Source organism: Xiphophorus maculatus, chromosome 14, assembly GCF_002775205.1.
Source record: "Xiphophorus maculatus strain JP 163 A chromosome 14, X_maculatus-5.0-male, whole genome shotgun sequence".
NCBI classification, from domain to species: Eukaryota; Metazoa; Chordata; class Actinopteri; order Cyprinodontiformes; family Poeciliidae; genus Xiphophorus; species Xiphophorus maculatus.
The window spans coordinates 23,386,495-23,400,607 of record NC_036456.1 but is presented as its reverse complement, the minus strand read 5'-3'; the positions used below and the strand labels follow the sequence as shown (position 1 = coordinate 23,400,607).

General features: G+C 40.0%; 2 protein-coding genes across 2 annotated transcripts; both read left to right on the top strand.

Moving 5' to 3' along the window:
- Positions 1-4,643: 4,643 nt before the first annotated feature.
- Positions 4,644-8,117, top strand: LOC102231564 (E3 ubiquitin/ISG15 ligase TRIM25-like). The gene has a single exon (XM_023346985.1). The coding sequence runs from the start codon at positions 4,644-4,646 to the stop codon at positions 5,982-5,984; it is 1,341 nt and encodes a 446-aa protein (XP_023202753.1). The 3' UTR covers positions 5,985-8,117.
- Positions 8,118-10,553: 2,436 nt separating this feature from the next.
- LOC102224634 (E3 ubiquitin/ISG15 ligase TRIM25-like) lies at positions 10,554-13,404 on the top strand. Its single transcript, XM_023346984.1, has one exon. The coding sequence runs from the start codon at positions 10,638-10,640 to the stop codon at positions 11,976-11,978; it is 1,341 nt and encodes a 446-aa protein (XP_023202752.1). The 5' UTR covers positions 10,554-10,637; the 3' UTR covers positions 11,979-13,404.
- The last annotated feature ends 709 nt before the right edge of the window (positions 13,405-14,113 follow it).

Genomic DNA, 14,113 nt, shown 5'->3' with positions numbered 1-14,113 from the left:
ACATTCAGGGGCCTGTCCAGACATTCAAGGGCCCCCCCAGACATTCAAGGGCCCATCCAGACATTCAGGGCCCCGTCCAGACATTCTATAAATACTTGAATGTAACACAGACCACAGATGCAGTTCCACCCTCCTCAACTTTACCTTGAGCCTGGTGTCTTAACAACATGGAGGCAGAGGCACTAATAAAAGATGAAAAAAGTGGCTTGCAAGCAGGAAGTGAAGATATTTGACTAGAGGGAATCCTCTTCAGGGATTTTTAGTTCTTTAGAGCCACCTACTGGTAGTTTGGTGCAGCTGCAGGCAAGAAGTTCTTCAGCCACATGCTCAGAAAAAATGGAAGCTGGTGGAAACTCATGTACACAGATGTCACAGGAAACAATCAACAAGTGATCACTGAACTAATGATCCCTTAAACCGATGATGGGGACCCAGCATCTCCAAGAGACTGTGGTAATTTGGACCAAAGAAACACGATGTGCAGAAATTTTACAATACTTTAAGAGTGAATACCTCACTAGTTATGTTTCAGGTTTTTGGTTTAAATTGTGATTTTCAATACACGACATAATCTTCTTTTGTTGGTCTAAAAAGAAAGTTAAGGAGGTTAGATTTTAATCCTTTGATTGATATGTAATTCTGTTAGTCTTTGTTTTACAGAAAAGGCAACAAAAAAGATGCAAGAGGAGAATAATCTGAGAAGTAACTAATAATGATTTAATTTGTCTTGTTTGATAGTAGATGAAGTCTGTGTATTAATAAATGATTCTCATAATCTTGCAGTTATGGTTTTCATGGTTTGTTTAATAATGTGAAATAACCTGAGCTAGTGGGAGCATATAGATATTTAATAAGAGGAGTCCCAGGATTACACCTTGGGGTACCCCGTATGAGACTTCCTGGAACAAAGAGAACCCAACCAGAACCAAAGGTGGAGATTTGTTGGTGAAGGGAGCTGAGGACTGATCCAGGTGTCAGTGGCCCGATGCTAGGTTTCTTTTCTCTGTAATGGCTTTGTTAGCAGTGGGGGTTGCTGGACATTAAGCATAAATTGTCCAATATTATTAACCCTTTTAACTGTCATCCCCAAATTGGAATGGGCCAGTATAATAACCTCAGGTAGAAATATCACAATTTCCTGATGTCACAGTATAAATACAGCTCTAAGATGTGTTATTTTATCCCAGAACACACACACACACACTTTACATGAGAAAATAACCTTTCTTTGGGCGTAGAAACAGGAGAGGCGACATCCTGTATCAAAATACATCGTCTTCTGGTGTAGATAAGATTTTACTTTGACTAGATCTATGGCCCTATATAAGTAAAGTAGACAGCCTTCACAGCCTACAGGTTACAGCTTGTATCTGATGTGCTGATTATCTGTGCACATTTCTTTCAATCTTATCAATTTAGTTCAGCAACAACACAGAAGAAAATAATTGCATAATGAAACATAAGCAACATTTTTAATGGAAATTAAAACAATAGTTTAAGACAAGTTTTCATTTTTAACCACCAGATAAGTTGATTGTGGTGTATTAAATAGACTGAAACTATACTGTATTGTACACATCAATGAATTATATTCATACACAGTGTTTCTTGTGATGTTAACGTGGTTCAGGTTCAGAACACACACACTGTACAATGTCTTATTGAAGGCACTATACGGCTGCATTGTATCATTTCAGAAACCAAAATCTTTGAGCTACCTAGAATTAAATATACTATCATCAATTTGGCCACATGGTGGCAGCAAAACTCAAGATAAAAAAGTGTCAAAACCAATAAACCAACAAATCTGTCAGAAAGAAGACAACTAAGCGGATAAATTAACAGCAAGGTTTATTCTCAAAAAAATAATCTTAAAGAAAGGATATGCTGGAATGACCATGTTGGATTACTTTGGGATTCCAGTAGAAAAGAGGGAAGTTTGGGCATCTCTGCATCTACAAATCAATCAAGGATAAGAGGAAGATTATGGATGAATTGGCACTCGGGAATATGAAACATCTGAAAACCAGAAAATGGAAAATAATTCCACGATACAAGAATCATCCTACACTGACTGGACATCTTATAAAGGGAGACAGGTGAACTGACTTTCAGATGCCCTGGCAACTAACACTTATACTATTGATCGATTTGTAATGCCACTGCTTTTGCCCTCTGCTGGCTGAATTGGCAGTATCAGCTCCTTACAAATCAAATATTTTTGATTTCCTGAAATATTTCAAACTTTGATTCAACCAATGTCTCTATTGTGGTGAGATTTGCTCTGTAAGTACTAGACTGTCTGCATCTGGATGATAGGGACAAATTCATGTTTCCAAATCACTGCACCGCTCCTGCAGGAGGAGGAGCATCAGAAGTTATAATTTACATATTTTCTGATGCTGTAAAGGACAGTTTCTCCTGAGGACTCCTGCAGACCAAGGAGCTCCATTTACAGACTCTTACACACTGCGCTGTTTTTATTTTTAATATTTTTGTTGGCTTTCCTCCTCATGTTTGTGTCTGTGCTTGTATATTTTTAGGTACTTTCTGTAAAAGTTCTATGTATTCCTTTGAACTATGAGAAACTCAATCTAATGTAAAGAGATGGGGGGGGGGGGAACCCTGTAAGTTGTTTTAAAAAAACATGATTTTTAATGGTACAGTCACTGATGAAACAACTTTACCTTCATTTTAGCAAACTATTTATTTTTCTATGTACTGATGTTCTGTCCAGAACTATTCCTCAGGAGCCACAGTCCAGCAAGTTTTAGGCATTTTCCTGCCCCCACAAACCTGCTGTAAGTAAATTAATGACTGCTAGACTTCTGTAGCACTTAATTGCATGTTTAGTGGTTAATGCATTCATTTAATGCAGGTGTGCTGGTGCAGAGAAATATCTAAAGCATGAAAGACAGTGGATTCTGAAAATTAGGAATGAAAGCCAATGATCTACGTAAACCTTCTGATTTTAGACTCAGTGATGGAAACGCTGAGAAGAAACAAGTTTGTTAGAAACAGACTGTCTGAGGAATGCGCTGTTCAAACACTGGAAGTGTTCTTGGGTTTTGTTTCTGCTGAACCTGCTCAATAAAAAACGTCTTTGTGCTGGAAGGCAAACGGAAGTTTTCCTTCTGCATAAGGAAGTTTTCCTTATGCATTCCAGCAGGTGTGATGGTGTTTGAACTATGTGAAGTGAGTAATCAAGGAAACACACATTCACAAAGAAACTCACAATACATTTGTAAAATTGTCTGCTTCAACCTCAGTGCAGCTACCATGTTTTGTCCATCTGTGTTGAAGGAGATGGTCTAAAACGGTGGACTTGGATGCTGACTCGTGCAGAGAAGTGTAGTGGCAGCTGGAATGTAGCCATGCTGTGAAAGGTAGACATGGAGAACAGGGAAAGGAGATCAGAAGAGAACCAAGTATCTCAGAATGCCTCATGAGTTGGACATCCCAGTGAAAAGTTTATACAAACTCAATAGAAAGTGGGGAATACATGAAAATGTTCAAAAATTAAAATATAATAGTTTATTTGTGCTGTCCTTGTTTAATTACAACAACTTCTCTAAGTCCAGCCCAGAGTGTCATACTTGGATCGTCCACTTGTTGCTGCTAAGGACAACAGAGGAAACAGGGAGGTCCAGTTCTGACACAGGTCCAATAAAACCTTTTAACAGGATGAAGAAACTCTGGAGAAGATGAGTAATTTCTATGAAAATGTTAAAGCGCCATTTCTACTCAACGGATTAGAGGTGAATAGTGATTTGTGTATCAGTTTGGTGAGATGGAGGGGGAAGAAGCACCAACCATCACAGCTTCCCTCCCTCTCACACCTGACTGGGGAAACTGGAGTAGGTCTGTATTACCACTCCAGACACAGTAACTGGCTGAATGCATTATGTGACTGACTGTGAGTATAACCAATAGTAATGCATTCAGAGCAGTACAGGAATGCATGAGGGCAGGTTTTACTCTGGGTCACACCAGCTGGCAGTGGAGCGTAGGAGCAGCGCCTGGCTCTGATTGGTTGTTTCTAGTTAGCGCTGGGAGACGGCAGAGGAGCAACATTTTTTCTCTGATTTTCAGCAAATATAAATATATATTTTGTTGGATACGACAGTTGTTGGAAACTGTGGTATTCAACAACATTACTTGAGTATTATTGTGAACTATTAATACTCTCCATTTCAGTGAAATTTCTGGATACAATGCAACACTTGTTATTTCTTTATTTCCAGGAATAAACCCAGTCCTCTTTTATTTCTGTGCAGAATTGTGCTCATTATTTGCTTTAAGACATTAGTTTCAGCAATGTATTTTCTAAAGCTTATGCTAATTATTCAGCATTTCTGTTGACTCATGCACACTTATATGTCACTGAGTAATTTTTGTTTATTTTGTATTAAACAATATGGTTATTTCATTTCACATAAATATCAGAACCTCCATCTTTACCACAAATGCAGAAACAGAGAACAGAAAAAGTTAAACACCTTGTGGGAATGAATCAGCCTGAAAGCATCTCTTCTATGAAACACAGGCATACCAGTTTATCCACATATTTTTAAGGTGGGTGTAACTTACATCTATTTATACTCGGAGTTGACTGATTCAAACTTTCATTATTGAGAGGTAAAATGGCTCAGAGAGGAGTCCAGCAGGAGAAACTCTCTTGTGCCATCTGTTTGGATCTACTGAAGGATCCGGTGACTATTCCTTGTGGACACAGTTACTGTATGAACTGTATTAAAGACTTCTGGGATGGAGAAGATCAGAGAAGAATCTACAACTGTCCTCAGTGCAGGAAAACCTTCAGCGAGAGGCCTGTCCTCAAAAAAAACATCATGCTAGCAGAGTTGGTGGAAGATTTGAAGAAGACTGGACTAAAAGCTGCTCCAGCTGATCACTGCTATGCTGGACCTGATGATGTGGCCTGTGATGTCTGCACTGGGAGGAAGATGAAAGCTGTCAAGTCCTGCTTAACGTGTTTAGCTTCTTACTGTGGGGATCACCTCCAACCTCACTATTATACTCCACCATTAAAAATGCACAAGCTGGTGAATCCATCCCAGAAGCTGCAGGAGAACATCTGTTCTTGTCATAATAGGGTGTTGGAGATCTTCTGTCATACTGATCAGCAGTGTATCTGTTATCTCTGCACTATAGATGAACATAAAGACCATGAAACAGTCCCAGCTGCAGCAGAAAGGGCTGAGAAGCAGAAGAAGCTCCAGGACAGTCAACAACAAATCCATCAGAGAATCCAGGACCAAGAGAAAGATGTGAAGCTGCTTCAACAGGAGGTGGAGGCCATCAATGTCTCTGCTGATAAAGCAGTGAAGGACAGTGAGAAGATCTTCACTGAGCTGATCCGTCTCCTCCAGGAAAGAAGCTCTGATGTGAAGCAGCAGATCAGATCCCAGCAGGAAACTGAAGTGAGTCGAGTCAAAGATGTTCAGGAGAAGCTGGAGCAGGAGATCACTGAGCTGAAGAGGAAAGACGCTGAGCTGGAGCAGCTCTCACACACAGAGGATCACAACCAGTTTCTCCTCAACTACTCCTCACTGCCAGCACTCAGTGAGTCTAAAGGCTCATCCAGGATCGATATCTGTCCTCTGAGACACTTTGAGGACGTGGCACCAGCTGTGTCAGAGCTCAGAGATCAACTACAGGACGTCATGAGAGACTCATGGAGAAACATCTCAGATGCAGTAGCTAGAGTGGAGATTCTACTGTCAGAACTAGAACCAACTCCCATGGAAATGGCTGGTCAATGTTTAAAGACTGTATACCATACCCCTGATCACTCAAGTTGGACACGTAGGCTATTCATCCCCCGGCCCCGCTCCAGAGCCAACCCTCCACCCCCACCTGCATCCTCTCTTTTCTCCACAGCTGAATCCCCACCCCAACCACTCTTCCGCCCACCACCATTATTTATAATGAGATCAAGGGGACGAGCGGGGAGACGGCTATGAAAACCAACTGGCCTAGAAATCTTAGTTCTGGTACTGGCACCGGGACATTGACTGAACCAACAGTTCCTCGGAGCAGGGCCGTGCAGAGATCTTTGGAGCTGCAGGGTTTCATCGTTAAAAAGGTTCATTGAACAAGATCTTAAAACAACGTACAACAACATAGCAACAACCCATCAAGAATCTAATATTTAATTGGATCCTACTGTGTCCTGTCATCATGTGGGGACAATGCAAAGCAAATGTAGTCTTTTTTCTTGATAGGTGTAAAGTTGTGGTTTCTGCTGCTGACAGCTGAAGGATTGTGTTGATCTGAGACTGTAGCTGTTAGACTATAGGAGAGAAGGTCGCTGGTTATGAAGTTATGAAATAAGCAAATTTCCTGCTTTTTTACTAAATAAACCCAAATAATATCTGACTGTCTATAACAACTTGGCTGCTTTAAACATTGAAAAAGCTCAGAGGGGTTAACTCTGCATAATGTTTTTGATGTTAGCACCTCTGAGAATTTTAAGATTCAGGAATATCAAGTCAAAGAAAACTCAGTAGCTGCTGGTAGGGCCCGTCCAGACATTCAGTGGCCCGTCCAGACATTCAGGGGCCCGTCCAGACATTCAGGGGCCCCTTCCAGACATTCAGGGGCCCATCCAGACATTCAGGGCCCCGTCCAGACATTCTATAAATACTTGAATGTAACACAGACCACAGATGCAGTTCCACCCTCCTCAACTTTACCTTGAGCCTGGTGTCTTAACAACATGGAGGCAGAGGCACTAATAAAAGATGAAAAAAGTGGCTTGCAAGCAGGAAGTGAAGATAATTGACTAGAGGGAATCCTCTTCAGGGATTTTTAGTTCTTTGGAGCCACCTACTGGTAGTTTGGTGCAGCTGCAGGCAAGAAGTTCTTCAGCCACATGCTCAGAAAAAATGGAAGCTGGTGGAAACTCATGTACACAGATGTCACAGGAAACAATCAACAAGTGATCACTGAACTAATGATCCCTTAAACCGATGATGGGGACCCAGCATCTCCAAGAGACTGTGGTAATTTGGACCAAAGAAACACGATGTGCAGAAATTTTACAATACTTTAAGAGTGAATACCTCACTAGTTATGTTTCAGGTTTTTGGTTTAAATTGTGATTTTCCATACATGATATAATCTTCTTTTGTTGGTCTAAAAAGAAAGTTAAGGAGGTTAGATTTTAATCCTTTGATTGATATGTAATTCTGTTAGTCTTTGTTTTACAGAAACGGCAACAAAAAAGATGCAAGAGGAGAATAATCTGAGAAGTAACTAATAATGATTTAATTTGTCTTGTTTGATAGTAGATGAAGTCTGTGTATTAATAAATGATTCTCATAATCTTGCAGTTATGGTTTTCATGGTTTGTTTAATAATGTGAAATAACCTGAGCTAGTGGGAGCATATAGATATTTAATAAGAGGAGTCCCAGGATTACACCTTGGGGTACCCCGTATGAGACTTCATGGAACAAAGAGAACCCAACCAGAACCAAAGGTGGAGATTTGTTGGTGAAGGGAGCTGAGAACTGATCCAGGTGTCAGTGGTCCGATGCTAGGTTTCTTTTCTCTGTAATGGCTTTGTTAACAGTGGGGGTTGCTGGACATTAAGCACAAATTGTCCAATATTATTAACCCTTTTAACTGTCATCCCCAAATTGGAATGGGCCAGTATAATAACCTCAGGTAGAAATATCACAATTTCCTGATGTCACAGTATAAATACAGCTCTAAGATGTGTTATTTTATATTTTCTTTAGCATGCTTTGATGGGACTGCGTCAGAAATTTGCCTCTTTAATGTTTTCTGTTCTAAAAGAACTAGGATATATGTGAATTTGACTGCATTTTTAAACTAGCGTATCACCACTACAGTGATAAACTCTATTGATCACATATTTGTATTAATAGCACAGATTGTCTGTCATCTTAATCCCGTGTGAATTGGCTGTTAATCATTTGTAAAGTAAAAATTCCCCTTAAATTACCTACTATATTTGTCTATGATGGATTTTTATGTTTTTGCGATTGAAGCACTTTGAGCTGTCATATTGTTGAAATGTGTTATACAAATAAATTTGGTTGATTGACGAGAAGCAGCAAGTTAACGTCATATCCGTGAGATGTGAGTAAATTTCATGTCTGATTTGTTCCACACATGAAGACTGTAGTTCTGTAAATAAGACCTTCAACTTGTAAATGAAAGACAGCAACGGCTTCCTGACCTGGTTTTTAATCAGAAGTGGTGCTGGAGGTACAAAGGTTGTTTCTGATTATGTTAAATGTTTAACTACAGGTGTGGCTTTACAAGCTGCTGTTTGCTAAAAGTTCCTTTATGTAGTTGTTGATCTAACTGGGTGTGCAGTTTGTTTGCTTTTAACTTCAAATCAAATTAAAAGGTTTTAGCTGGAAGGGACATTTTTTTAAATGAATAAGCTTTGACTGAAACTGTGTATGGGTTTGCTTATTGTGTTTCTACCACAAGCCCAGTGGTAGAAAATGTAATCAAATGGACAGTAGTAACATGACTACAATTTCACAATAAAACAACTTTCATCATACAGCAAAATAACATGAAGGGTTAAATTATTTTAATGTAAAATGTCTGTACTGTAACTTGCAAAAATATACAGTATTTAATCAATAAATAAGCATCAACACCTAACTCTGAATCAGACTCAAAACACCAAACTACAATTAACAAACTGCAACAACAATCAGGCTAAATTCTATTAAAACTGAAGAAAGTCGACTAATAACACCAAGCAGCTGAGGCCTTGCCACCCACAAGAACTAAAACATACTGGCATTGGATGAAGTAATCACAGATCGTAACATTTAATTCAGAAATCTAAAAGACTTCAAATTCAGATGGAACCACAACATCAAGCAATCCCCTGCTGTGATCGAAGGTCTTGCAAATGTTGTGCACTCATTCATACACTGATGGTGGGAAGCTACTGGATAGTAGCCACAGCTGCCCTGGGGGAGTCTGGCAGAACTGAGGTTGCCAAGCACCGGTTACATCGGGACCTCTGACCTACACCAGCAGGCAAGGCAGGTGAAGTGTCTTGCTCAAAGACACAACAGAGGCAAACAACAGGAGCCAAACCAGCAACCCACTGAACGAGGAACAAACTCCTACCGCCATCGTCCAAACTTTCTCCTGGACAATGAAAGTGGTGATAGCCTTCCATGCAAAACCAAATTCAATGTGTTGAGTGTGCTGAAAATATCAGCTAAGTATGCCAATTTTGTGAGCCATTAGAAATTATCCACCTTTTTTTATGCAATTCATAAGTATGGTCCAGGAAGAGTTTTACCTCATCTTGAAGTTCAAACAGATGTGTGAGAACTTTTCCGATGGTAACCAACAAACCTCTGCGTGAAACACACTTTGTGTGTTCGCTTCCTATTTCATCACACAGCGCTTGGAGAAGACATGCGTTCAGTGGCTTTCTGTTGACGCTGCCATCTTTAAAGGCCTGGAAATGCCGGGTAGTGACGAAGGAAAAACACCACAGCCTTCAGTTTCGTTTGGCCCGAGTGCAGCGCTCACCAGAGCAACCTGCAGCCTTCTGTTAGCAAGGCAACACTTTCCTTCGATCTGGTTAATTGTTTTCAGACTCGTCCACAACAGATTTTAGACATTATCTCAGCTGTTCTCTGTGGGTGGAACAGTGTGTTGTAGCAGCAGATGAGTAAACTGCACAAACAAATGAATCCTTTCTGTTCTCCTATCATTGCAGTTGCACCATCTGTACAAATCCAGACGTGTCTTTACCAATCCATATTATTCTTCACAAAAACTTGAGTTTAAAATTGCTTCTCTTGTGGTGTTTGTTGGCAGGGACTGACAGAAGAGAAAGTCATTGTGCACTCCGCTGGCATAAATGTGTCTTATCTCAGCAGATTTGCCTCATTCCTTATGTTGGTAGATTAATTCAATTATTCAGAAGTTCTGACTAAATGTGGGGAACATTTTGGGAAGGAGATATTTTTCTTGAAGTAATTTTCTATAATTTCCTCTCCTGCTACTCCTCTTAAATTATTTGTTGTCTTGTCTTTCCAATTTTGAAGAGAGAATTAAAAAAAATGAATAAAAATTTAAGACTGGATCCTTCTAAATGCTTCAGTGTAAGATAATGCCCCTTATTGAACTTATTGAATATCCTTCAAGTTGAGTGCCAGTAAGGGTGGAAGTTTCTATATTTGGGACAAAAACATCATAAACCAATTAAATATTTGTGACCCATAATCTTTTGTTTATGTACATGATTTGCACATGATTTATGTAGCTTTTTGAATGGTTAATTTTTACTAAGATAAAAACAGGATGCTATGATAGTTTTCATAGCATGCAATTTTGTGGAGTTGCAACCAAATTAGAATGGAACTGCTCACTTTTAACCTGAGCTCAACGGCCTTTTAAAATCCACTCAATTGTAAAAACGTTTTCAGTTCGGCAGACAGTAATCAGTTCAAAGTCCTACTTTGTTCCCTCCCCCTCTGGTTTATAAACATCACGATAGGTGGAATCAGTGACACTCTTTTCAGGAACGTGATATTTACACCTGGCTCAAATCAGTTGCTGTTGTTGGAAAGAGAAACTCAGTTATTTCTGAGAGCTGAAATGGCGCAGAGAAGAGATTCCCAAGACCAAGATAACTTGTCTTGTTCCATCTGCTTAGATCTACTGAAGGATCCAGTGACTATTCCCTGTGGACACAGTTACTGTATGAACTGTATTAAAATCTCCTGGGATGGATTATATCAGAGTAGATTACACAGCTGCCCTCAGTGCAGACAGCCATTTAGGCAGAGACCTATGTTGAAGAAAAACATCATGTTAGCAACGTTGGTTGAAAATTGGAAAAAGACAGTTGCTGCAGCTGATCACTGTTATGCTGGACCTGAAGATGTGGCCTGTGATGTCTGCACTGGGAGGAAAATGAAAGCTGTCAAGTCCTGTTTAACTTGTCATGCATCTTATTGTGGGAATCACCTCCAACCTCACCATGATGCTCCACCATTACAAAAGCACAAACTGGTGGATCCCTCCAAGAATCTCCAGAACAACATCTGCTCTCGTCATGATGAGGTGATGAAGATCTTCTGTCGCACTGATCAGCAGTGTATCTGTTATCTCTGCACTATGGATGAACATAAAGGCCATGAAACAGTCCCAGCTGCAGCAGAAAGGGCTGAGAAGCAGAAGAAGCTCCAGGAGAGTCGACAACGAATCCAGCAGAATATAAAGGATCGAGAGAAAGATGTGAAGCTGCATCAACAGAAGGTGGAGGCCATCAATGTCTCTGCTGATAAAACAGTGGAGGACAGGGAGAAGATCTTCACCAAGCTGATCCGTCTCCTCCAGGAAAGAAGCTCTGATGTGAAGCAGCAGCTCAGATCCCAGCAGGAAACTGAAGTGAGTCGAGTCAAAGATGTTCAGGAGAAGCTGGAGCAGGAGATCACTGAGCTGAAGAGGAAAGACGCTGAGCTGGAGCAGCTCTCACACACAGAGGATCACAACCAGTTTCTCCTCAACTACCCCTCAAGGCCAGCACTCAGAGTTTGTAAACCCGAACCCATCAGCAACATCTGTCCTCTGAGTGACGTTGAGTACATGACACCAGAAATGTCACAGCTCAGAGCCGAAATGCAGAACCTCCTGAGAGAAACATGGAGAAACGTTGAACTGAAGGTCACTGATGTGACTAACCTTGATGACGTCAGTGACTGCAGGTCAGACAGACCCAACCAGTTATGCGACAGGACCAAACCTCCACAACTAGTCCCATCCTCTCCTTTCTTCATAGCTGCCCCTCCACCTCCACCCTCTCCTTTCCCCTCATCTGTCCTCCCAAATATGGGACGTCCTCTCCCTTACCAAACCCCTTACGTCCAGCCAAATCCTTTCGTTTATGAACAGCCATACTATCCTATGAATTGTTTTTATCCATACACGAAATAATCTTCTTTTGTTGGGATAAAAAGAAAGTTAAGAAGGTTAGATTTTAATCATTTGATTGATATGTAATTCTGTTAGTCTTTTTGTTTTACAGAAACGGCAACAAAAAAGATGCAAGAGGAGAATAATCTGAGAAGTAACTAATAATGATTTAATTTGTCTTGTTTGATAGTAGATGAAGTCTGTGTATTAATAAATGATTCTCATAATCTTGCAGTTATGGTTTTCATGGTTTGTTTAATAATGTGAAATAACCTGAGCTAGTGGGAGCATATAGATATTTAATAAGAGGAGTCCCAGGATTACACCTTGGGGTACCCCGTATGAGACTTCATGGAACAAAGAGAACCCAACCAGAACCAAAGGTGGAGATTTGTTGGTGAAGGGAGCTGAGAACTGATCCAGGTGTCAGTGGTCCGATGCTAGGTTTCTTTTCTCTGTAATGGCTTTGTTAGCAGTGGGGGTTGCTGGACATTAAGCACAAATTGTCCAATATTATTAACCCTTTTAACTGTCGTCCCCAAATTGGAATGGGCCAGTATAATAACCTCAGGTAGAAATATCACAATTTCCTGATGTCACAGTATAAATACAGCTCTAAGATGTGTTATTTTATATTTTCTTTAGCATGCTTTGATGGGACTGCGTCAGAAATTTGCCTCTTTAATGTTTTCTGTTCTAAAAGAACTAGGATATATGTGGATTTGACTGCAATTTTAAACTAGCGTATCACCACTACAGTGATAAACTCTGTTGATCACATATTTGTATTAATAGCACAGATTGTCTGTCATCTTAATCCCGTGTGAATTGGCTGTTAATCATTTGTAAAGTAAAAATTCCCCTTAAATTACCTACTATATTTGTCTATGATGGATTTTTATGTTTTTGCGATTGAAGCACTTTGAGCTGTCATATTGTTGAAATGTGTTATACAAATAAATTTGGTTGATTGACGAGAATCAGCAAATTAACGTCATATCCGTGAGATGTGAGTAAATTTCATGTCGTGATTTGTTCCACACATGAAGACTGTAGTTCTGTAAATAAGACCTTCAACTTGTAAATGAAAGATAGCAACAGCTGCCAGACCTGGTTTTTAATCAGAAGTGGTGCTGGAGGTACAAAGGTTGTTTCTGATTATGTTAAATGTTTAACTACAGGTGTGGCTTTACAAGCTGCTGTTTGCTAAAAGTTCCTTTATGTAGTTGTTGATCTAACTGGGTGTGCAGTTTGTTTGCTTTTAACTTCAAATCAAATTAAAAGCTTTTAGCTGGAAGGGAAATTTTTTTAAATGAATAAACTTTGACTGAAACTGTGTATGGGTTTGCTTATTGTGTTTCTACCACAAGCCCAGTGGTAGAAAATGTAATCAAATGGACAGTAGTAACATGACTACAATTTCACAATAAAACAACTTTCATCATACAGCAAAATAACATGAAGGGTTAAATTATTTTAATGTAAAATGTCTGTACTGTAACTTGCAAAAATATACAGTATTTAATCAATAAATAAGCATCAACACCTAACTCTGAATCAGACTCAAAACACCAAACTACAATTAACAAACTGCAACAACAATCAGGCTAAATTCTATTAAAACTGAAGAAAGTCGACTAATAACACCAAGCAGCTGAGGCCTTGCCACCCACAAGAACTAAAACATACTGGCATTGGATGAAGTAATCACAGATCGTAACATTTAATTCAGAAATCTAAAAGACTTCAAATTCGGATGGAAACACAACATCAAGCAATCTCCCGCTGTGATTGAAGGTCTTGCAAATGTTGTGCACTCATTCATACGCTGATGGTGGCAAGCTACTGGATAGTAGCCACAGCTGCCCTGGGGGAGTCTGGCAGAACTGAGGTTGCCAAGCACCGGTTACATCGGGACCTCTGACCTACACCAGCAGGCAAGGCAGGTGAAGTGTCTTGCTCAAAGACACAACAGAGGCAAACAACAGGAGCCAAACCAGCAACCCACTGAATGAGGAACAAACTCCTACCGCCATCATCCAAACTTTCTCCTGGACAATGAAAGTGGTGATAGCCTTCCATGCAAAACCAAATTCAATGTGTTGAGTGTGCTGAAAATATCAGCTAAGTATGCCAATTTTGTGAGCCATTAGAAA